Below are 26,051 nucleotides of genomic sequence, written 5' to 3'. Positions count from 1 at the left end.
GATGTGCAAGAAAATAATCTCACAAAGCCCCAACTGACACCCTCAAAGGCTGATGTTCAGCATGCGCTCTGTCAGAGTGTTAAATGGTTAAATGGCCGCTTCCCCCGTGCTGGTGACATGGTGCACAGTGGGTACGCGTTATGTGTGATGGTGTGTTTTGACACCCAGTGCTGACAGCCAGCTAACAGACAAAGTGTGATGTTTGTTGCAAGGTTACGGAGGAGAAAAATGAATAAATAAAACTCTAAAAATGTGACATGTTTGTCTCCCCTGCTGTCCACTAAGGAGGAGTCATATCAGGGACCGAAATTAGCCACCTAATGCTGAGGATTGATCCCCTGCAAAAAAGCAGGGAAACACTGACCCCTGCTGGACAAAACTGATTATAGCCCTGAGATCTGTTACTGGCGTTAAAAATGTCCAAGTTGTGAGAAATGTAGACAAAAATCACAAATACTTTGTGTGTTTCTGTGTTTTTATTTCCTGATCCCGCCTGGAAGTTTCTGAATCATGAGACTTTAAAAGGTCAAATAAATATCCCATTAAAAAAATGGACAATGAGTGTGTTCATCATGCAGCCCTGTGCAAATCACCTGAGTTATCACTGATAAAGAAGCAAATAAGAGCATGAAAAACCCAACTAAAATGTGACCGTGCCAACTAAAACGACTGCAGTCTCACACGCCCACATCTGCTGCTCTGATTGAGTCTTATGAGCCACTGCATGTCTTTTCCTCCCCCATGCCACCATGTCCTTATCACATGATCTCCTTCCTGAAGAAGAGATAACCCTTGGCTCCACATGGACACTGATTTACAGGCATTGTTCTCCTCCTTTTATGGACTCTGTTGTAAAAGCCTTTAGAGTGACATGCACATTAACTCTAAATAAAATGATCCAGCAGCCCTGAACTGTCTCTAAATGTTAACACACATAGAAACCAAAATATAAATGTAACAAATATATCATTTAAATAAAGTAGTCACATGAATCAACACCATGTTTTGAAGCAAGTAAACGAGACCAAGCGGCAACAATATGTGCACATTTCCTTCCCAGAGCTACTGATTCCCAAGCTGTTTGCACGCACGTAACCGCAACAATTTAAAGTATGTGAAAACAAAATGGATTAAAACAATCAAAGAAAGCCACATTTGGCGGGCGGAGCGGCAGGATTTGTTCTGCCCAGCTGATTCTCTGAAGAGACATCTGACTGTGATTTTTAAGCCTAAATCTCAAACATCAACTTTGATCAATCTTCCCAATGAGCAGATGGGGTTTTGCTTGTCATCTGCTGGGCGTTTTGCCTTCAAATCACTTGTGATGTTTTCCATCAGCTCCAATTTCCTGCAAACAATGAAGGGAGGAAGAAAAAAAAAGGGGAAAAAAAAAAAAAACAGCTGCGCAGAGAGCTAATGCGTTTGAAATGGAGCATTTCCTGCAAAACAATGAGTCTGCAGAAAGCGCAGTTTACACAGTAATGACTAAATTGCTGGTGCACATTAGGTTTGTGTGCCACATTTATCAGACGTTAATGCGTGAGCGCTCAGAGGGGCAGACACCACGCGATGCTTCGCAGAGCAGGATTTAACCAGCTGGAGACGGCTTCCAAAAGCAATAAGATATTTACAAAAGTCAACGCACTTATCTCTACTCAATTAACAGACTTGAAGTACAACTTTCCTTTTTCATATTTAGTTATCAAGAAACAGTGGGGAACGCCGAGCTGCGATGTCACTTTGATGCAAAATCCCAGCAGCGGTTTATGATCATAGCTGCAGGATCATCTACTGTATATCTACTTTACAGCAACTGAGCCGCGCTTTATACTGCACACAGACAGTTTGTTCTTTTGAAGATTTTTGAGCGTAAGCAAATAAAACATAAAAATAAGACAATGAGCATCTTTGGATCTCAGTGGGCTACAGCTGTTTTTTTACATTTTAAACGTGCAATGTGGATAAAGGGATCTCTTTGCTTTGGTTAAGGAGAAAAATATAATTTAGCTCGTGTATTTTACTAGTTTTTAATAAGAGTAGAGGGAAACTCCACAGATCCCAAAGTTGGGTTTTTTTAAACGGGTGTTCGAAAGTATTACTGCACATCCAAAAAAGGAGAAAAACATGGGGAAATAAAAATGTAGCCGCCATCCTTCCTGGTCTGATAACATTTCAGGTGAGCAATGCAGACAAAAATAAATAAATAAATCATTGTAAAAATCATAGTAATAATTGCATCACTAACAATAACAACCTTCTGCACTGATGTTATCGTGTAAGACAGACGGGGAGAGCTGTTATCGTTCCAGCCACAGATTACAGGCAAACCTAATCAATGAAATCACACCGACTTGTGTGATTAATGTGAGAAGCTGCTCACTCTCAGCCCTCCATGTTTAAATGGTTAAAGTTTAATAATACGTTGATTGTACTAACTGTACAATGAGCATGTGTTTTCTAGACTCTTGTGCAGAAAACAGAGCTGTGAATGGGTGTGGGCTTTAAGTGTTTTTGTGAGTGGTGCAAATCTACAAAAGAAAGCAGCCAGACCACCCCGAGAGGCTTTTTGTTTCCTGCAGAAGAGCAGAAATCAAATGGAAAAGGACCGCCGGCTCTTTGGTCCTCGGCAGTTTGTTTACTGGCAGAGCACAGCTGATGGCACTCAAAGTGTGAATGAGTGAGTGTGTGTGTGCGTTTGTGTGTGTGTGTGTGTGCAGCTTTGCAGTGGTTCCTCACTCACCCGATATACTGCAGTGGATGGCTCTGATGAATAACAATCCTACACGTGGGGCACGTGTTGTTTTCCTCCAGATACTTCACAAGGCAGCTTCTGCAGACTGGAGACGCACAGCAGAAATGTACGGTTATTTTTCATCGTGCACACACACACACACACACACACACACACAGAGCATCTTTCATTCAAGGTCTTTATTTGTAGAGAAAATAATCTGCCACACATTTTTAGATTTCCCTGCTTAATACATGAAAAGCAAACCGTTTTCCTCGGCTTTTTAACACTCGAGTTTGCATTCGTTGATCTCTGTGAAGCGCTGTTGTACTTGCTGTGTACCTTTATTTTCTTTCTTTCTTCATGTACATCTACAAATGACCTGAAGGTTCAAACACACTTGGCCAATTTGATCGTTTGGTCAACCATTACACCCCGCATCAGTTAGACTCCTTAAAATGCAACTAAAACTCTCACCACCAGGAGGCAGAATTTTACCAACGGGTGTTTTTCGATGTGTGTTAGTATTCTTAAACCTTTTAATGTCTTTTCAGTCCGATCCCCATTTCTTCAAACGGCTTTGCTTTTCCAGGCCATCGGGGCGTAAAGGAGAATGTGTCCTTAGTGGTTACACTGTACTGGTGCACCAGCCTGACCCCAGTTCAACTCCAGTTGAGAACTCTTAAACACAATATAGGAAGATTTTAAAGGTAGTACTGATTTCTAACAGCTTTAGTTTATTTTTTGAAGGTGATTAAAGTCAGTCTGTCTGCAAAGTTCAGGGGCTTCGTGAAGCAGCTGGCAAACTTAACCAAGGCGAACTTTACCATCTCCAGCTGATATTTAATGGTCAAAGTGACATCAGCTTATGTAAGCAGGTGTTCGGTGACAAGATGATGTAGTTCAGAAATGATAAGCATCAGTGCTCTCTTATCTCAAATATAGCATACATTTATTTTTCCCCACTGTAAAATCTCCTCAAATCTTATGGATTTTTATGGATCTTCTCAATTTAAAAAATAATAACAACAACTCACAACTTTAAAGTCATTATAGAAGCCGATTCCCTAGCTGCACTCACTGTTGAACGATAAGAGCATTAGCTCAAACAACAACCTGCAAATGTTTCCATTAATAATCTCGTCTCCTTTTCCCAGTCAGACAGGCTGCGCCCTTATTTCCTGACCCTGCTCCTTCTCGTCGAGTTCTTATTAAATGGTTGTAAATAAAAGCATCACCCAAGGAAACACTGAAATATTTCTGCTCATTAAAACAGCTGATGAGTTTTTTAATGGCTGATTTGAGTAAGAGGTGGCTCAGGTGGCACAGCGGGTCATCTCACTAATCACAAGTCTGCATGTGAAAAAGTCTTCGCTTCAAAAAAAGCATCCATCACCGACTGTGTGTATAGCTGTAAATAAATACAGGCCACTTACCACTTAATACACGAGACAGTGAGATAATCAAGTAATCCAAGGATGCACTAATTTAAAAAAAAAGACATACTGGATCACAAACTGCGTCTAATGAATCTCATACTGCCAACAATGCCTGTGCTTAAAGAAACTGACCCCTCACCTATGGATCCCTTCATGTGTACAGCACATGTTGTGTACAACCCAGCACTGTAATTTGCAGCACGTGGTTCACCACTTTACCCATCTCAGCCACACTTTTTTTCCCTCCCGTTTCTGTGACAATAGAGCTCGATCTGTCAGAACAGCTGCAGTGGTGACGTGATGTGAATCTCTTTGTCTCCACTCTCCAATGGTGGAGCCTTTCTCCAAGTGAGAGGGAGAGTCAAAGCGTCACGTCTGGACTCAGACGCCTTAAGTGGGCAGAGGGGCTTCCATCTGTGAGTTAAGAGCTCCCTCTGGTGGGCAAGAGAGGTACTAAAATGTCTGTGGTTATCTTAACATATATTCCAGCACATGTCTGATACAGGGTTATGTTTATTTTCACTGTTCTGCTCTAATCAGTGTCTAATTTATCAAATCATTTTTAATCTCCCCAAATTCCGAGTGTGTTGTTCCTGAAATAAATGTGTCAAGTTTGATTAAGCTGCTCCACAGGGGGTGAGAGCGCCCCCCAGCTCAAAATGCTTGGACACTTTTTATTATCCTGCACTATCAGAAAATTGTGATTTCACAAAAACAGCCATCTCAATCTGCCAACACGAGCAGCTTGGTGTGGTTAGCTAGGCAATCTAAAGACTCTCATGTGAGCATTAGAGGGCACTTAAGGTTGCGGGGGGGGGGGCAAGGCCTCGACAACTTGGGGACCCCTGCGGGGATTACGAAATGTCAAATTCAAGGTTGAAAAAAAAAAAAAAGCAATAAAATGCTAAACAATGTGCAACCATTCAGCACGTGATGACTTTATTAAAAGTCAGGCTGCAGGATAAACCAGGCCTCACTCAGTATTAAGGAAGTGTTTGGTGACATGTTGGAGGAAGTGAAGCCAGACGCCCTCAAAAGGTTTAAAACCTACTGAGAACTTTATTTACTAAAAATAAAACAAAATACCCCATCGGGTGCCTAGTTATTCAAACTCAACCATCTCATTTGCTGAAAATATGAAGTCTGCACTGTTTCATTCTCTTTCAGCTTTGATTGTGGAAAAACGGACATAATGGCAGTGATGCAGGTTTTAACCCTGTAAAGACGCAGCCACCTGGCTTTACGTGTCTGGTTTGCATTTTGTATGCTCGAGTTATCTTTGTCTAATATTAAACTTGGTGTGATCAGATCTGTAACAAATCAGCAAGAAAAAAAAAAACAAAGAAATTCAGAAGGAGAGTAAACATGATTTCTTGTAAAGTTATAAAAAGCACAAAAACAACAAAAACAACATTTCCTTCGCCTTTGAGGTTTCAGCGCCTGATGTCGTCAAGCCTTTTATTTCCTCTTTGTTCTTGGTTTTTTGTTGTTTTCATTTCTTCTGCAAAGCTCCTTCTACATTAAAAACATCAGCTTCTTACTTATTGTTGCCAATACACGGAGCAACTCTCAGTTACTCGCCCACTAATCAAATCCGCGATCAAATTGGCTGCTGACCGAACTTTCAAACTCCATTAAAATGGCCTTTAATCTGTAAATTACCTCCAATGCTCCAAATGAAAGCCATTCAGTTTCATCTTGCAAGACCAGAAAACATTTTAATTTCGGAAGCGCTGCAACTGAAGCTGCACTTTAGCTTCTCTTGGCCTTTGACGAGTCCTGGATTACTTTGTTTGTTTACTTTTCAAAAGCACAATCAGCTATACGCAGTAGTTATTATGAACTCTGCAGCCGTTACGATCAGACGCTGGTGAACATACAGAATCAGACTTTCTGCATGAGCGCCGTCTGGTTTCACGCACCAGAAAGCACAAACCAACAACAACCAGTGCAACGTATCTGACTCTTTTCCTCTAAAGCAGCTCTGCCCGACTTTCCTTCTGTTTTTACATGCCAATCATGCCATTTTATTAAGTACCGCAGCAAAATACATTAAAATAGGCTCTACCTTTACGCAACTCAGTTTTCCGTGTCTAAACAGACGACTTTAAAAGGTTTAGAAGTTCCAAGAAATTTTTTAAAAAGTTTTTGATATCAGTTTTTGAATCTGATTTAACCAAAATAATTTTCAGTTGCATTTTTCCGACACGTACCTTGCATACACATGTTCTCCAATATGAACCAGTCCTCTGCAAAGACTTCTCTTTTTGGTTCCTTCTTTTAAGAAATGGCTCTTTATGTTATGCAATGTCATGACTAAGACCCCAAGTATCTTAAATGTTGACGTATTTACACAATAACAAAAACCTTACAGTCATCATCACAGGTGAACTCTGTTGCCTGATTGATTTTTTTTTGTGCACTAATGAAGTGGTCACTCTGTATTTCAGCAACAGACTGTCTAAAACCGATCCTATTATCACCAAAACTGTACTAACCAGCAGGTGGTGTAAGTGCGGCCCTTATATCTGGAGCTCATGCTAAAAACAAAAAAAACTAAATTAACATTAATTAAGGTTAAGACTTGCTAATATAAAAAAAATAAAAAGCTAAGAAAGTGTAGCCACGAGGAGCCTCTTCATGAGACAAACAAAATGTGAGCAGTCAAACTTAACGCCTTTATAATCAGTCCTTCAGACTCTGGTTAAAGAGGAAACTGGTTAGGAGTTAAAGGCAGGATCAGAATGTGTGTGTTTGGGGAGAAAAGAGGGATTAAAGTTCTGTGTTTGTGGAAAACAAGACCAATGCATGGATAAAGAACCTAAAAGTGACTTTTTGCACATTTCTATTGCACTATTGTGTTTGTGTCTGGTGTTGCAGTCTTTGTTTTTGGTTTTTTTGGTTACTTTATGCAGTCCTGTGTTGATTGTCTGTTATATTGTTTGTTGTATGTCATATTTAGCACCATGGTCTTGGAGGAATATTGTCTCATTTCACTTTGCACTGTAACGCTGCACATGGTTGGAATGACAATAAAACCACTTGACTAATCTTCAGTTTCAGATAGGGTGGGAAACATCCACAGTCCTCACAGTGATGAAAAAAATTCCTGAATGCAGATCCAGATCGAACGTCGACCCGATCATCACCTCCGGCACAATTTTCATGCAAATCATTTTATAATGATTTGCACAAACTGAACTTTTTACAAAACCTCTTTGGCTGAGTTAACATCAGTGACAGTGGCACTGACTTCGCACAGCCTGCCTTCACAAACATGTAAACGCGGTTAATTACACTGTATGAGTTGAGCTTAAACCTGCGTCCCATTGCTGCGTCCAGACTGGAAGCAGTGGGCTGCTCACGCATCGCTTTGAAGCTGGTGGCCGATCGCTTGCAACATTTCAGGCTCCAGCTAATTAGGCGATCCTCTAATGTATATACCACCAGGCCACATGTCGACTAATAGTCTTCTTCACTCTTATTGGTCTCTTCAGTTGCTCGCCTGGAAACTAAGAAAAGTTTCTCTCGGGTCCCGCCCACTTCCTGTCACCAGCGGTTATCACTATGGTCACTTCTGGTCGCGTCCAGTGTGGACACAGCTTTGATTAAGAGAGGGTTTTTCATCACTTTTACTGAAGACGCTGACTAAACTCTGTTTTTAAGGTTACGTCCTAAAAAAAACTACTTATTTTCATAGAATTTGTAAGAGAACTCTAAAGATGCTCATGGATCCAGATTTGAGTTAGAGAGTCTTTGTGTCTGGGTTAAGGCATTGGATCAGACAAGATACCGCCTCTACCTGCAGCATGAACCAGGTGTTATCACGGCGCTTTATTGAAAACACCCAGCTGATGCATAAGTTTGATATTTTTATGAGACTAATAAATGTGCAGAATACTTGGTCTGCCCTCTTGTGAGTCTTTGTACGCGCATCTACTTCATATTAAAAGCCATTTGTTGGAAAACACCAGCACAAATAAAGATAGTTTTGAGATAAAGAAAGAAGAAGAAAGAAGAAGCAACAGTAAACCTGACCAACAGACAGAGCAGGTGCGTCACAGAAACAGCAACAAGCGGTGCTGCACAGATATCAGAAGCATCGCTCTGCTTCCAGGATATTTTTCCCCGAACGGCAAAGAGCCAAGAAAAATCCTGGGAGACAAAAACAGCCTGTGTGTGTGTGTGTGTGTGTGTGTGTGTGTGTGTGTGTGTGTGTGTGTGTGTGTGTGTGTGTGTGTGTGTGTGTGTGTGTGTGAGAGAGAGAGAGAGACAAAAGAAAACTTAAAAACAGAAGCGAGCAGATGAGAAAGAAGAAGCGAGAGTACTTGAAATCACAGAGTGAGGGGTGGGGAGGACCTACAGGTGTGTAAGCACTCTGTGACGGTGGTGGCGTCAATCAGGTAGCCCTCACACAGACGACATGTGATGTGGGCGTTGATGTGACACAGCTTTATCTTCCTCGTCAGCATGTCGGGGTTCTGGAGGAGGAGACAAATTTAGCAGTTAGCCATCTTTCACACTTTCGTCACAACAGGGTTTTTAATCTTTTGATGCCTTTGAAGAAAAAGTTTTATAGCCTACTGCAGCTATTTAAACCCTGCTGTTCCCTTCAATTTACCTCCTACCTGAGACAATCCAGGTGAGTCACCAAATGCTGGCAGTAATGACTTCGAACTAACGACGAAATCGGCCGAGCCTTTAGCTGAGCGTAGCGGCGCTCTCAGACAGGCTGGCAGAACAGGCTGCGGGGGGAGCTGCTCATCTGGTGATTCATGCTTTAACAGAGCTGCACGGGAGCTATGTTGAAAGCAGTGATTTGCTAAGGAGCTGAGTTTTACGTTGAGTAACAGCATGACTAACTGTGGTTTCACTCTGCGAGGGGCATCTTTAGGGAGTCGACCGTTCTCACAGAAACTCTGCTCGGGTGTTAACGGTCAACTCACCTGTCAGACCAGAAACTTCACTTAGTGGCTGCTAAAAATGTGACTTTAAATCCTTTTAGATCTGTTTAGATTAGTACAAGTAAAATTACAAACAACACAGATCTTACTGGAAAGTTGAACATTATGTACTAAATAACTAGAGTATCATCTTTTTTTTAATAAATGCTTAAAATTAGACTGGAAAATCTCAACTGTTCCTACTCCAGTTTAACCAGTTTAAATGTGTGTCCTCTGTTAAACTACTGTAATCCAGATGAGCTCCTACAGTCGTCACATGCATAAAGCCTCAAACAGCTGTGTGCTACATGCACACTGCCCCCGCTTACACACACACACACACACACACACACACACACACACACACACACACACACACGACTGAAAAGCAACACTCACTGGTTCGTTTGCTTTGGGTGGAAACCTTAAGTTTACAGTTGACAGAGTGTCGCCTTGATAAACAGAACTGAGGCTCAATCAAAGATAAGGCGACAGACGAAAATGGCTTTTATCTTTCCTTCTGATTAAATTTTTTTTTTTTTTAAACTTAACCTATCCGTCTATTTTGATTACATCAAGCAACATTGGTGACCTCATCAGATCAACTCCACCTGATAATCTTTTTATTATCTTGTTGTTTTTTGTAGGCGTTTGTGTGTCTGTCTGTAAATAGTATAGCTCGAAGGGTTTAGAATGAATTCTGATTACACTTGGGTAGGTGTAGGTGTGTCGAATGGGGTCATTAAAATTTGGCTTACGTCCATTGTGGTCCTTAAGGTCAACTTAATCATTTATTTATAATTTTAAAAAAAGACAAAACGCCTTAAACTACAAAAAAAAAAAGAAGCACTCAAAGAGCTCGAATCTTTTAAGGAAATTAATATTTTCTATATATTCATCTTGCGTTCTTTTTAAATGTACCTGTAAGTTATAATTAACATTCCCTATATGTCAATAACAGTGTCAGTAAGAAACTCCGTAAGGCATTGTTAATTTGACCTTTAGATCAAACCCTTTACCTTGAAGAACAGGTCAAAGGTCAAGTGTGACATGAGATTTTAAGTCTTTATACGGTACTATGTATATGTTGACAAAACACCACACTTGTATAGGTCACTTTTATAGTTATAAGGCTTTTTGTGAATTTCTGATAAATAAATCATTGAGTTGACCTTGAATTTCATTTAGCTCTGTCTTGGTCTTCAGCTGAGGGAAATCCAGTCTGTCTGTTTTGCTGCCTCCACGTGCAAACAGCGAGCAAAAGGCATATTCAAAATCCATTTTTATATTCTGGTGGTTCCGACACTGTCTGGCCTTCCTCAGCGCCCTGCTTTAGTCCGTCTCATTCAGATCAAGACGGATGTACAGACTTAGTTACAACTGACTAAGTGGGAAAAACTACCTGAAAAGCTTTATTTTTGTTTTTTAAAACTCACTCTGATCTCCACTGTCACAGATCATTTTTAGAAGAGGATGTCTGAGTGGCATCTTTCTTTTTTATGTGACTGGATATAGCCCTGAGACACCCTGAGGAGACCCCACACTCTATACATGTGTTTATGGTTTAGTAAATTTACCATAAGGATCAAATGTAATTAACATGCGAAAGCTGCAATATTTCCTTCCTGACAGATAAATCAGAGACATAAAGGTTGACAACAGCAGACTGACTGCTGAGGCCAAATGATCAGATGTGCAACAACCAGTAAGGATACCTCAGATAATGGCCAGCTGCACTCAGCGAAGGAGACAGTGAGGCAGCCAACATTCATTATTTAGAGGCTCAAAGCTGCTCAGAAATCCTTCCTGACTGTCAGACCGATTCAAGAGTCTCCACACCAGGAGGGAAAACAATCAAAAATGTTCCTCAAAACATCAGGTTTTCACACAAGTTTAGAGACATTTAAAGAGTTCGCAATGAACAGCCCTTACTAATGATAGAAAAAGTTTGTGGTAAGATAATTAATAAAATATTTTTGATCAAAGGTAAATACTGAATAATTTTTTTTATAAATTTGAAACTTTATATTTTAGCTAGCATAATATTAAACTGAACATCTGTGATTTATATAATTACTTCTGGGGGGAAAAAATAAATAAGTAATAAACCAATTTTTCAGGCAAAAAAGCAGTTTGATGCAGAATCAAAGGTTTAAGTTCATTACTGAATGATAAATATGATGCTAATTTATCCATTCAAATCTTTAGCTGCCTCCCAAAATGTGATCTTTTCAAGTAAAGCACTGAAAAAACACCACCGGAGTGAAACCTTTTCAGTTTCCAAACCTGTTTCTTATTAGGCCGGAGGTTTCCAAATGCTGTGCAGTAGTTTGAACTACAGTTTTTCACAGGACTGGATAGTCAGATGAAGGCACATTTCTAGAGCTAACTGTAAATCTACTAAATAAACACCTGATTCAGGAGCTTGTTGAACCACTTTTAGCAGCAATACATTGAATTAATCGTTTTCTTTATGATTTTATCAGTTTAACACATCACTGTGGAGGAATTTTGGCTCAATCGTTTTTCCAATGTTGCTTCATTTCAGTGAGGTTTGCATTTATGCACAGCTCTCTGAATGTCCAACCACAGCAGTTCAGTCAGGCTGAGGTCTGTTCTGTTGTAGATCTGCTGCTGTGCTTGGGATCATTGCTCTGTTATACGACCCATTTTGGGCTAAGCCTTAGCTTTCAAGCAAATGGAAGATGAGCTCACATTAGACTCTAGAATACTTTGGTACACACAGGAGTTCAAATTGCCCAAATCCTCAGCCCTATCATCGTGCAGACGACTTTGTGCTGATATGCTGTCTTTGGTTTTGTGCATTATGGACAAACGTCTCCACTTTGGTCCAGAAGTCTTGTAGTTTGTTCAAATTCAGCTTTGCAAACCTAAGCCGTGCTGTCGTTTTCTTTTTAGAGAGAAGAGGCTTTCCTTTCAAACCTTCAATACTTGTTCAGACTTTTTCTAATCGTACCATCATCTGCTTCAACCTTTAGGAGGATACCAAAGCCTGTACAGTCTGAGATGTAGCTCTCTGTTTTTTTCCTAGTTTCTCTGAGCAATGCACAGTCTGAAAGGGGGGGGGGGGGGGGGGGGGGGGGAGATTTGCTGGGACATCCGCTCATGGGAAGAATTTTGCAAGTTAATTTAACATGTGCTTTTGTTAAAGTAAATGGTTGTTTTCAGCCCCTCTTCTGTGGAACCAGCTTCCAGTTTGGATTCGGGAGACAGACACTATCTCTACTTTTAAGATTAGGCTTAAAACTTTCCTTTTTGCTAAAGCATATAGTTAGGGCTGGACCAGGTGACCCTGAATCCTCCCTTAGTTATGCTGCAATAGATGTAGGCTGCCGGGGGATTCCCATGATGCATTGAGTTTTTCCTTTCCAGTCACCTTTCTCGCTCACTATGTATTAACAGACCTCTCTGTATTGAATCATATCTGTTATTAACCTCTGTCTCTCTTCCACAGCATGTCTTTTATCCTGTCTTCCTTCTCTCACCCCAACCGGTCGCAGCAGATGGCCGCCCCTCCCTGAGCCTGGTTCTGCCGGAGGTTTCTTCCTGTTAAAAGGGAGTTTTTCCTTCCCACTGTCGCCAAAGTGCTTGCTCATAGGGGGTCATATGATTGTTTGGTTTTTCTCTGTATCTATGAAGCGCCTTGAGGCGACTTTTGTTGTGATTTGGCGCTATATAAATAAAATTGAATTGAATTGAATTAAATGGACTGGTTCTTATATAGCGCTCTATCTGAACACTCAAAGCGCTTTACACAACTCGTTCATTCCCATTCACACAACCACTTTTCTACGTTTTTAGTGCTGTCTAACTAACATTCATACACACATTCACACTCTGATGGATGCATCGGAGAGCAACCTGGGGTTAGAGGTCACACTCGCTGACGATGACTTAATCAAACTTATTTGTCTGCTGCTTGCCTATTAGCAGTAAAGCTGTACATTTTTAAACCATACTGCTGTATATAGCTCAAAGAAGAAATTATGATATTTTAATTAAATAAAGGCTATTTTCTGTAAACATGGCAATAAGTGTCCCTTGAAATTTTGCCTCATTCTTCGGTCTCCCTTGGACATAAAATGTTTGAAAACCACTCAAATGCTCAACAATTATTTCACCATTGTTATGAATCATAACACCAAAACAGAACGTTTTTAGAGGACAGTTAATATCACAGGTTATACATAAACAGAAACTGAAAAGATGAAAGGGAAAGATGTTTCCTGTTATTGAGAAAACATTCTAACTTCTTCAAGCACCGATAAACCTCACAGAGCGATTCTTACCCCTAATACCGCCATGCGTCAACTGTGGGTGGTGCAGCAGCCACGTCTCTTCCTGTGGTTGTGCGGCAGTCAGTGTTAGCTGCTCATCATGAAGAGCCTCTTATCAAAGCCTACAAACACAGAAAGAAGCAGATTTAATATTGTAAAATAATTAGTAATTATAGCAACAGGGCCTTGCTTTAATATCTGTGAATCAATTCACCTGATTTTGATGGTTTAAAAGATCATCAGTGTCTTATACATGAAAAAGCTGTGAATCAAATATCAACCATCTACCAGCACGGCTGTGGTTCCTACAGGTCTCTAAATCTGCTGTCAGATTTTAAGCATCCATCCTTCTGTTAACTTGAGCTGCTCTGCATAATCATAGAGCCAGAGTACCAGATATTTAGCTTAATAATTATTTAGATTTTTAATTAATAAAATCACAGCTTTATATTTGGTTGTGTTTTACTGAAAAACCAAAGAAAGAAAGCCACCCACAGTCAAAACACTCTGGAAAACTACACATCTCAGTACCACCCACACGCCACAACGACTGCTCGGCCAGAGGGAACACACAGACACACACTGACACACACACACACACACACACACACAAAAAGCAGGATTGACTGAAACCCCGCTTTAGTTTAACATTGCACAGCGTTCGTGAACGTCACCGTCGTCCTCCACACAAGGAAAGCGGCCACGCTGCAGTGACTGGCTCTGCCGCCGCTGTGTGATTCATCGCCTAATTGTAGGAGTCCAACCACACCAGTCACGATGGGCAAACACACACCACCCCTAACGCTCCTTCAAACACACACATACACACTCACAGCTTCAAAAGAAACTGCCTTCAACGGTGAGTCTGCCATCCTGCCAGCCTTCCTCTGTCTGCTCATCAGACCATGAAATTAGCCCAGTTAGTCGACAGAGATGACATGCGGAGACGGTTGCTGAGGACACACACACACACACACACACTGTACGGCGGCCTGTTACAGATCGGCTGCACGCCGATGAGATTCACACACATGTTACAGTCACATGACATCCAGCAACCTTTCTGTGATGTAATCTTTGATATTTCTTCAGACGTGAGGTTGAGTTCAGAGTTTCCAAAGCCTGAGATGACCCCCACCGGGAATACACATAAAAATAGCTTAAAATAAATGAGCTTAAAAAAGGAACCAGCATGAAACATCATTTTACCCTAGCCTCATCATTTGCCACAATATGTGGATGACTTTTAAATGTAAAAACCACAGTGCCTCGTGTATCTACTCCTGTGGTGGATGCTCAGACTTAATAGTTAGGTCAGTATAGGTACAGATAAACTCTGTGAGCCAAAAGCTTAAACTTCAGACTGCTGTAAACACCATGTTCATGACATTTTGTTCTTCTTCTTTGTTCGTCTATTACGTCAGAGTGGAGATATCCTTCATATGGTTTTCCCAGGAAAATTGCTGCTGCTTCAAGTTCAAGGGCAGCCAATTAGGAGAATGATGGCTTAAAGGCAGGTGTGGGTTATAGTTATATTGGGACTCAACTATACTCTGTTGCAGACCCGAGGGCCTAGTAGTCCTTCCTGTAATACTATACATGCCTATAGAGACAGGCATGCAAACATCTGACGATGAAATTTGCATCCCACGGTCCCTACTGCTCCATGGATACGGAAATTATAATCCTGGCCTTGCCGGCACCAACTTATGAAGAGATGTATATTAAGCAGAATTGAGTTCAGATTATTGGTGGAGCCCTAGTCCTAGTTTCTCATGCAGCCTCTGGGAAAATTCATTGCCCAACGCTGATTTAAAGGGATGCAGTAGGGAGCTAAAACAAATTGTTCAACAGAAAGACTGACTGAGTGGCTCCATCACACAACATTATCAGGTAAACGAGGCTTATTTGTCCCATTTTGAGTCCAATAATAAACACATAGGAATAAAACTCTCCTTGAAGCATGTCAGCTGCTTTGAAATACACATTTGTATACCTGAACTTTACATTTCAACATAAGAGACCCTCACTTTAATGTAATGTTATATAACATTATAGGCTTCCTGCCAGTTTTCATGTTCCCAGAGGTGTTGGATGTAGTGTTGGTCAGTTCTTTCACACAAGCCTGATAAAAACGGCTTCTTTGTAGCCAAATGCACACTGCTGATACTTTCTAAAATTTGTCATTTCTTGCTTTACCTCAAGTGACTAATTAGGTATTTAAAACTTGACAATTATTGGCCCATAGCAGCTCTAGTATGCTGAAGCATCAAGACATAACTGACTAAAAACAGAAGAGGAAGTGTCCACAAACTTCTGGCACTGCAGCGTGCATGTGAGATTAGTTTGCAACCTCTAAACAAAACAATTACAAACCTGTAGCAAAGTCAGTCTTCCACATCGTATTGGATTTCATCTTTATCACATGCACTGCATCTGTATTTTTTATGAACACGCTGTTCTGAGATCACTTCATTATTTGGACAGCATAGGGAAAAAAATGCCTTCAGGCTGTCAGAGCTTTGCTTTCAAATCATATTTGACCATCTATGTCTGTCTGTGGGATGGAGTAGAGATGAAATATACAGTATATATAAAGCGTACCACATAACAAACCACAACTGAGCTCAGCTCAGTTCAGTGCCAACTTGAGGCCGCTGCATTCAGGGTCATTTAAGGATACCAGCTATTTAAAAGCTGCAGAAAGCAGCTTCTACCATTATATTAGAGACACTTCCACCATTGTCAACTATCAGATAAAAGCAGCATCCTGGAGGACAAGTGGGTAAGACACACAGCTTTTAATTGCAACTACCATTATCAAATTCATGAAAGGTCTCTGATGCATTTCAGCCTCCTCTGTGTCTCAGCTCATTTCCTGCCCGTCTCACCTGTCAGCAGCAGAGGTGGGAATCACAGTGACTTACAATCTGATACCATCATTTCACATTGCCCGCTGAATTATGCATTTATTCACCGCGTCATTGTTTCAGTGTGTGCACCAGTGGTGTTCAGTTTGAACGAAGCATCAGCTTTATTAATTAGTGCCACACTACAGGCATCTGGCAACACAGTAACAATCTGATACCAGGGGTAATTTGGTGAGCTGTAGGTCACATTGGGCGATACACATATGTTACACCCTGGACAGCTCGCCAGTCCATCTAGTACTCAGAGCAACAACTGCTCACCCCTGAGGCCAATTTAAAGTCACCAGTTAGGCTAATGTCTTGGACTTGGGAGGAGGCCAGAGTACCTGGAGAGAGAGAACCCACACAGGCACAAGGAGAATATGCAAAGAAATAGAAAGGTTCTACCCAGCTCCTAAATTATTCACAATATAGTTTTATTTCAGCTTTCCTGCATCTCAGTTTCACTCCAATGTGTCCTCACACATAAATCTCACGTGGAGTGAATCTGACTGGTGAAGTGAAATAATCTAAAAATCAAGCTGACATTACCACATTAAGATTACTGCAAGCACAATACAGCCCATTGTGCTTGCAATGCTTCCTAACAAGGGTTATGAGCAAATCTGCTGGGCTCCACGGGGTCTTAGTGACAAAAAATGTTGTCATCAGGTAGTGAAAGTAGGATTCTGTGCATGCCTGCCAGATTTTACTGACCACTACAGCGTACCGACCATGGCAGTCCTCAAAGAAGTATAGCAGGAATAACTCGTCTGAGTCCACAACAAACTATAAGCCCTGTTTTACAACAACCCTAAGAATAGTGAGAGCAAGAAACGCCAACACAGAAAGACTCACTATGACCACAGTTTGTGTTTAAATTTAATGAATAAATAAATATACTGCAAACATACCAAGAAAAGCTGTTGGTATCAGAGGTGTGAAATGCCTCCTAATTGCCAACTCTTTGCTGTTGGCTTCCTTCATCACTATACTCCTTTTAGCTTTTTTTAGGCATAAACAGGCGGATATGAGCCAAATATCTGCGCTGTGTATCCCTAAATGATGCTCTGAAAGCTTTTCCTTACTGCTTGACATTCAACCCTTAACCTGTATTGAAAAAGAAGAAACTTCACTTCTTTTTTCTTCACCCTCATTATTCTGAAGTCATAAAGTAGTGATTCAGAGCGGTAATTTGTTCAAAGTGTAGAAAAGTCTGCTTCAACACATTCACAGTAGATATAAACACAAATAATAACAGCTTCCTTTTTGCCAGGAGAAAAGTAAATAACTTTTGCTGTCCGTCATATTGAACGGCTTATTTGCACATTATATTTGCTAGAATCACAAAGAGCCACACGATATCCCACTTTTAGGCAAAACAATACAGCAACAGAGGCTACCCAGGGGGAAATTGTTCCTTTGGCAGCATTTTATCTACAAACTTCATTTCCTGAAGTCTGTAATTGTTCTTGTGATTTGCCACATCAAAGTTCCTGCTGCCTTTTCACAAAAAGATGTGAAAATAACTTCCAATATTGCACTTTTTGCTCTCACCCACTTTTATTTTCTCCTGCTGTCAGTCAAACGACCCCACATGCAATTTGCAAGAGGCTGTGGTGCACAGATGTCTCAGCCCAGCAACAAAAAGTGCTTCACCAGACAAGATCAGGTACACAGTTTAAGACTTCAAATGTTTTGGCACTTTAAATTTAACACATCAGGGCTCAAAAAGTTGTTTTTTTATAAATGTATCGGCTCATACAGCATCTCAGAATACTAAAAATGAAATCTCTTACACCAATCACCCAATCTAGTTCTGCCTGAGTTTCTTCCTCTCAAAAGGGAATTTTTCCTTCCCGCTATTACCAAAGTGCTTGCTCATAGGGGTCATATAATTGTTGGGTTTTTCTCTCTATTATTGTAGGGTCTACCTTACAATATAAAGCACCTTGAGGCAACTGTTTTTGTGATTTGGCCCTCTATAAATAAAACTGAATTGAATAGATCCATTACAATTCAGTACCACATGATGCCCGCCCCATGACGTCATTTGTATGGGACACAAACAAAACACAACAATGGAGGTGGTATACCTGCTGCTCGGTGCACGGCTTTTTGTCAGACTCGGCGACCATAATGTTGGTTTTTGGCCAAATTCAAATACGACAGTATTGATTTTTCATGAAGGAGTCGCCCTTATGACTCATCAATTGGTGGCATGAAATCTGCTGGTGTCACTTTTTCAGATCACCTCAGATTGCTTGGAACCCTGTCTGAGTAGGTATTAAAAAGTACCTGGTACCAGGTGCTACCACCTAATGGAAAACCCTAAAACTAAAAGTACTCGTGGAAAAGGCCTGCTTGTCTAATTTATTTTAGAAACAGGTTAAAAAAAAAAAAAAACATCAATCAAAGAAACATCAATCACATCTGAAAAAGTTCATCTTTAAAAAACAAAAAAATGACTGAAACAACTAAAATGATAGATGATAGTTAGTCTAAATCTTTATGTAGAAATCCCTTCTGTTACTTAAAGAAACTCTGATACTGAGTAAGAACGTGAGATGAAAGTAAAAGTAGCAAATTATGTGGCTCCGTTCCCACTCTTATTTTCTTTTTGGAGTGATTCACGGTGAGACCATCAACATCATCACAGCCTCCCACTCAAACCTGTCCAACAGAAACTTTTTGCCACAAGAAACTCACATTCCCGCCAACAGCACTCTCCTGAAACCAGTCGCTCTGGTTTTTCATTAGCCACAGAAACGACCACATGAGGCTGATCACAGCGCTGTTTTCCCCCCTTGAAAACAAACGTCAAGGCAACAGTTTTAATTTGTGCTGGTGATATTCATCTATAGCTTAAATAAAAAGGTATTGTTGCGATTAAGGCACTTGGTATGTTCACTTCCAGTCTTTATCAGAGATCAATTTTAAATGATCTCTGATGATAAATCTCAAACATGTAAGAACATCTCCTGTGAGGAGGCAAACAAAGATTTATTCAAAGAAAGTCCACACTCCCAGAGGTCTTTACACTGCAAGGTAAACCTACCCTGAGGGACAGCGAAGCTGAAGGGGAGGCAAGGAGAGCGTTATGAGACAAAGGTGAAAAGTGAGGTGAAAGATTTTGAGCCTGTCTGAAAAGCATGTTTAGCTCACCACAGAGACATTACTGTCAAAATATAGTTTCATTGCCTATAATTCATGTCAAAACATATTTTTTAAAGCTCATTAAAGTTAAATTTGTTCCTCTAAGCGAAATACAGTCAATTCAAAACATTTCAGGGAGTCACTTCATATTTTTGGAGCTGTTGTGTAACAGCTTGTAAGCAAAGCCAGCTGCCTCAAAAGGGCAGAAATAGCAATGCAGGTGAAATTTCAGTGTGCCGACTTTCGGTGAAGGTCAAAGGTTTCTTTTGACCCTCTTGACCCTTGAGAGAAACAAACTGAGCCGACCAAATGACATTTCACTGCAGCAGGTTACTTGTTACAGTCTGCCAAGTGCCACCTTTATGTCACGTGGTGAATGAATAACTTGAGCAGAGTCAGGAGGAAGACGACCATCATAAATGATCCAAACTAAACATGTTTTTAGAACGATTTCAAAAATATACACAGATATATGGAACTATTTTCTTGTTTGCATTCATTCACTTTAGTGATATTACTGTTGCCAGGCATTATAAATCATATAAATCATGTGCACCTCTTTCCTAAAAACCCAGACTCACTCACACTAGTCAAAAATGCAAGTAGATTGAGTCAAGCTCTTAAAGGTTGCCTGGAGCTGTTGTTTCTAGATCACCTGCCTGCTTTGGCTTTTGTTTGGCTTCAGCTCTCCATCCTTCTCCCTGTGGAGAAGCCCTCATGTCGCTCAGGTTGCACCACGAGACATCTCGCAGTGGACTTGTACCCTTGTGAGATGGGTTTCGCAGTCAAAAACACCCCATAGTCAATTCCTAAGGTAATGAAAGCAAGTTCCAAGATTTTAACCTTACATCTAAACCTGAGCAGAAACCACTGCAAACGCTTAAAGAAAAAAAAAAAAAGGGTGATAAGAGAAAGTTTGAGAGTTAAAAATCTTACATTTTGGACAAATTGAAGGAGATTACTTGATGCTCTAGACCAGGGGTGTCAAACTCCAGGCCTCAAGGGCCGGTGTCCTGCAGGCTTTAGAGGTCACCCTGGGTCAACACACCTGAATCACATGATTCGTTCATTACCAGGCCTCTGGAGAACTTAAAACATGTTGAGGATGTCTTTTAGCCATTTAAATCAGCTGTGTTGGATTAGGACACATCTAAAACCTGCAGGACACCGGCCCTCGAGGCCTGGAGTTCGACACCAGTGCTCTAGACAGACAAGAAAATAGTGCATTACAATAACTTAAGTGGGAAGAGATGAAGACATGATGGGCATCCAGTTCGCTCTTTGAGACAACTGCCTGCAATTTTGCAATTGCAATTTTTATTTATTTTTTTTTTTTTTAAATTGTATAAAATGAGAACAGGTCAGATTTAATGTGAGCATAAATATTATCAGACACACTGCTATTTACTATCTAACCGTTAACTAACCATTATCCAGTTTGGGTTTATAGAGCGGTACAGTACATGTCGTCGACATACAGATCATAAGAAATGGTTTTAAAACTCATAATGTGACCTACTGGGAGACTATTCAATAAAATAATAAGTAAAATTAATAAATAAGTAACAAGGCACTTAAACCACATCTTTCTGGAAACCTGCATAGTGATACAGCCAACATCTGGCCAAAAACTACCCAAAAGCCAGGAATTAAGTGAACCACTCCAAACACACCAGAACAACAGGCCAGACAGGTCGGTCAACTGGTTGCTAGGCCCATTAAGGCCTTGATGATTTCAGTGGCTGCATGCAAGTAATGTGAAGAGGGGATTAGCAGTGAAAATAGAACTTTTAGCAAAGAAAGGGGTATTTCTTTCCTTTGACAGCATTATTTTGGACATTAAAATATGTTTACTACCAGCAAATCTTCAATTCTTACTCAGTAAAAGTAACAAATCAGATCTGACCATCAAATTAAAAGAGTCAAAGGTTGAGAAATATTTTTCCTGTTACTTTTGACCAACCTCTAGAGCACAGAGAAAAGCTGTGTTATGACTAGGGCTGCCACAAACGATTATTTTGATAGTTGACTAGTCACCGATTATTTTTGCGATTAGTCGACTAATCAGATCATGCATCCATTAGACGTACAGCTTATTGCACCAGCATGCATCTGCTCTTATACAACTATCATTAGCTTACAGCTTCAAGTGTTTAAGGTATGTGCTAACTAAAAATAAAGACAAGATGATAGTTTATTAAATTTTAATGAAATTTGCAGATTGTTTCGGTGAAGTTTAATAAACTCCTTGCTATCTAAAATATAACAGGACACCGGAGTATATTCTCAAGCATCTCACACTTCTGATAATCAGCTGTCTGCTTGATGTTTATTCAGCTGTGTAAAAACTATAACTTTAATCTCAGCCAAACCGATTTACTCAGGAACAAATAAAATACTAAAAAAAAGCCAAACAATTACATTTTTAAGTTATCTAAGTGACTTATATATCATGTTTAACCTGAGTAGCGAAAGTCCACGGTGGGTTTGAAAACAATTTGCCGGGAGTCCGGTGTTCTCACGGCTCTAGTGAGCCTTGCCCCCGACTCGCTATCGAGCTGGTGGGTAACAGACGTCTCCGAAAACGTCGGAGTGCTTTTGAAAACATGTGGTGTCTTGATAAACTGAGCAGATATTTGAGGTTTACACAGCTACATTCTCGCCTAAAAATATGTTAAACGTTTATTTTGTGACTCAGAAAGAATAATAAGAGTAATATTAAAACTAACTAGCTGCCGCCATTGTTGGAAACTGATCTGGGCTGCGCTTTTAATTCTGGGACACAGCTTCTTCTTCGGGGTTTAACGGCAGCTGGCATCCTTGTACATGCAGTGCTGCCATCTTCTGTTTCAGTCCGTTATTACACTCTTAAATTCTACTACTTATTCCTGCGTCTTTTGCGATCTTACAAAGCTTCACTATTAAATCAGTCGTCGACGATTTTGATAGTCGACGTAATCGTGACTAGTCGACTAATCGTGGCAGCCCTAGTTATGACACAGCATTTCAAATTCGAGTGGCGTTGGTTGTGACCACAATGACAATGGGTAATCCTCAGTCTACTGCTGCATCGCTGTTTCCAAAAGCTTAGTGTAATATCTGCAGAGGGTTTCAGAAACAACACACCAACTGCTTATGTGGAACCAGGTTATAAGGAGAACAATTTTCTTTCAGATTGCAAACCATGACTCTAAATACTTCGATGAATTATCTGAGTGGGACAAAGACAATTCCCAAACACTACAGTAAATGGTGGGGGGGAAAAGATAAGCTAGGTTTTCTAAGGCAAGTAAAGAAACAAAACAAACAAAACAAAGCTCATCTAAATAAAAAAGAGAAACAAAAAGAAAGAAGGAAAGAAAGAAAAAGAGAGATCTAGGCACCAGTGAAGTGTGGGGCTGTCTGCATGGCAACTATTGGACAAGTCACAGAAAGCCCAACAACCAATAGTCCCCAAGTGAAAAACCCAAAAGACTCAGAGAGATCATGCAGCGGGCATGCAGTAAAGTCTATGAAAAATCTCATGATTTTACTTCCTCCAGATATTTCTTGTTCAACAAAAGCTCTTTTTATGTCATCCTGGATTCAACTGAACTAAGCAGCAAGTTAGCTTGAGCTTCAGGGAGGTCTTCTAGGGAAAGGGGAGCACTTGATCTGAGTAGTAATAAAAAGTTAAAAGGATAATCATTTTATCCCGATTATTTTGTTTTCAAGATTACTGGAAGCGAAAAATCCTAACTGAAAATAAAATCTGAATAATCACCCAGCCCAGCTGATGAGTATTAGTGGATGCAGTTTTAAAACCAGTTGCTCTGGGCAGATGGGATAAACTAGCTGCTTCAATAAGGTAATTAATAATCATCGCTGCAAACTTGATGAATCTATTTGACTTTAATGGCTTTCCTTAACAAAGTCACTAGTAAAAAAAAATGTAATTTTATCCTCTCTTTGGGATAAATCATTGTTTTCTTATCTAAACACGGGGATTTTTTTTTTGTTGCTGTCGTTGTTGTTTTTTTGTTGTCGTTGTTTTAAATTGCAATGAGACATTTCTTCCTCCCCACAGCAGCTTTACAGCTTCCAGCGCACTCATTGATTTTGAGCCACTATTATAATGCAATTCACACTTTAAGCAATGCAGCCAAGACTTAAGATTAACAACGTTTGCAGTCAATCATGAGCCGAACAACTGGCTTAGTAGCTGATAAGTACACAGAGAGACACACACACTCTCTCACACACACTCTGGCATCACAAAGAGCCCCTGTTGGCCTGCCTGTGGGTATTGGAGTGTTTGGCCTCGGTATAAATTGGCTGCCAGCTGGTGCGACGGACACTGAAGGCCTGCATCAGTGGACGGAGCCAGGAGGAGAGGCCTCTGCTTGTTGTGGAAGCTCGGGCTTCATTTCAATACACACACATAGACACAAACACATACACAGAGACTAAAATCCACACAAACTACACAAAAATGGAAAAGCACTCTTGCCTGAGTATTCACACACATCCACCGTCACACGCACACTTATTGTCTCCTCTTAATTCTGTTTGATGGCCCTCAATCCTCCAGCCAGTACTCGGTGCCTGGGGAAATCAGTCAGACAATAGACGGGATCCAAAGAGAAGCAGACTGCAGCAGGCCAGGAGGCTATACGCGCTGCCAGGAAGCAGCAACACTTGAATAATTGAGCTCTGAGTTGAGGTTGTGAGGGCCAGAGGTGGAGTTATTGAAGCTAATGTGCAATTTGCCCCACAGGTCAGACACAAAACAGAACAGATCCTAAGAACAGAAATAGCTGGTGCTCGAGTATTTTGAAACAGTTACTGAAAGTTTTAAGAAATTTTACGTTTATGCTTTTAAAGATGCGGTTGTTCTGAATTTCCTAAGCACAGAGAAGATTCTTCCTTTTTACTTCAGACTGGAAAGAGCGAGGAGGGAGATGTGGGGGGCTGAGTACACGGAGTCTCTCCCAGAGGCAACGTGGAAAAGAAACTGATATTCACATGTCTGATCGCGGTTACAGCATCAGAAAACAACCCGCTTCTTTTAAGCAGGTCTGGCACAATCATTCACTTTGCCATGGAGATGATATTTCTCCCCTTGCTTTCTAAAATGTTCCTGGACACGACCTACACACCAACTTGAATTAACTTATATCTAATGAATATTGATCAAACTGGTGATTATCTCACGAGTAAAAAAACTAACAAAAAGATACTTAGTATGGGTTTTAATGCAACATTACACATTTCAACTTTTCTTTTTAACATTGGAAAAGCTAATAGTGGAGTAACTTCAAAAGAATCTCCTTTATAAATGACATAAACAATTCACATTATTAAAAAAGCTGCAAATTATTACGCAGACCTACTGATCCAGATCTCCTAGTTGCAGTTGTAGGAGTTACCATAACTAAAACAGTTCTGTTAGCCTTTCACATGCAGATCAGTTCTGCTCAACTGAAAACAAGTTAGCACTATGTGAAATCTAGCAACCTTTTACCGATTAATTTAATGAAAACATTAAAACGAGACTAATTACTCAGACCGATGAAATATTAAAAAGGGGGAGAATAGCGAGGAGAGAGTTGTTGTGTATTTACCTCCTACTCCCTTCTTAGTAGCTCATGAGCCAGTAAATTTGATTTTTATGCAAAACCCAAGTAGTTTAGGATTAGAAACTCAACCGATGTTTAAAAAGCCAGAAGGAACCTCAAGTTATTGTTTTTGGGAAACAAAATTCATAACTTCTGGAATAAAATCTGAAACGAGCTGACTCGACCTCTCAGTGTTTCTATACAAGTGAGGCCTGAGAGAAAGTGCTGAAAAAAAGCGCTTTTGTCGTATGGTTTACAAATTGTGTGGGGTTCCTCTCTAAGCCATCTTCAAAATAAACATTTCAATCTGATCTTTTTTATGGGCCATCTTTGACTTTAGAAACCAGTTTTTAACCAAAGTTGGGGTGTCTGTCTGGGATTAGTTGGAAAACCAATGAACTGTATATAAACGATGGACTTTCCAGGTCTGAAAAACAAAAAACAATTTAAAAGTACGCTAAATTTGCATGCTCTTTATTGACCAGCAGGGGGTAACTACTCGGGAAACAAAAATAGGTCTGACAGGATTGAAGTATGTGGGAAAATCAGCTCCCTCTGTAAAAACTGGTGAGTTTGTCCTAGTTTGTCTTTAGTCTTACTGAATAAACCATGTTCTTTTTAAAAAAAAAAAAAAAAAAAAAAAAAAAAAAAAAAATTGTGATCTTCAATTCTTCAATTGATAGCCAACCGAGGCGATAGCAGCAAACTCCCCGCACATCGTTTTCACCCCACCCCACCCCCCGCGGTCTTTCGCTACTCAGGTTAAACATGATATATAAGTCACTTAGATAATTTAATGTTATTGTTTGGCTTTTTTCAGTGTTTTATTTGTTCGTGAGTAAATCGGTTTGGCTGAGATTAAAGTTATAGTTTTCACACAGCTGAATAAACGCCAAACAGAGAACTGATTAAACAGAAGTGTGAGATGACGCCGGTGTCCTGTTATATTTTGGATAGAAAGGAGCAGACGGCTGAGTT

The 26,051-nt window shown here is 40.3% G+C and overlaps 1 protein-coding gene across 1 annotated transcript in view; it reads right to left on the bottom strand.

Annotated features, from left to right (window-relative positions):
• Positions 1 to 26,051, bottom strand: part of pcgf3 (polycomb group ring finger 3) — a 74,857-nt gene that overhangs the window by 23,852 nt on the left and 24,954 nt on the right. Inside the window, exons 2-4 of the mRNA XM_087846909.1 lie at positions 13,424 to 13,533; positions 8,534 to 8,651; positions 2,741 to 2,837 (exon numbers count right to left, since the gene is read on the bottom strand). Coding sequence (XP_087703035.1) covers positions 2,741 to 2,837; positions 8,534 to 8,651; positions 13,424 to 13,438 — 230 coding nt within the window. The 5' untranslated portion in view covers positions 13,439 to 13,533. The remainder of the gene's footprint in view (positions 1 to 2,740; positions 2,838 to 8,533; positions 8,652 to 13,423; positions 13,534 to 26,051) is intronic.

This window comes from Neolamprologus brichardi, chromosome 2, assembly GCF_056152115.1.
Source record: "Neolamprologus brichardi isolate AB-2024 chromosome 2, ASM5615211v1, whole genome shotgun sequence".
NCBI classification, from domain to species: Eukaryota; Metazoa; Chordata; class Actinopteri; order Cichliformes; family Cichlidae; genus Neolamprologus; species Neolamprologus brichardi.
This window is presented reverse-complemented; position numbering and strand designations above follow the sequence as displayed.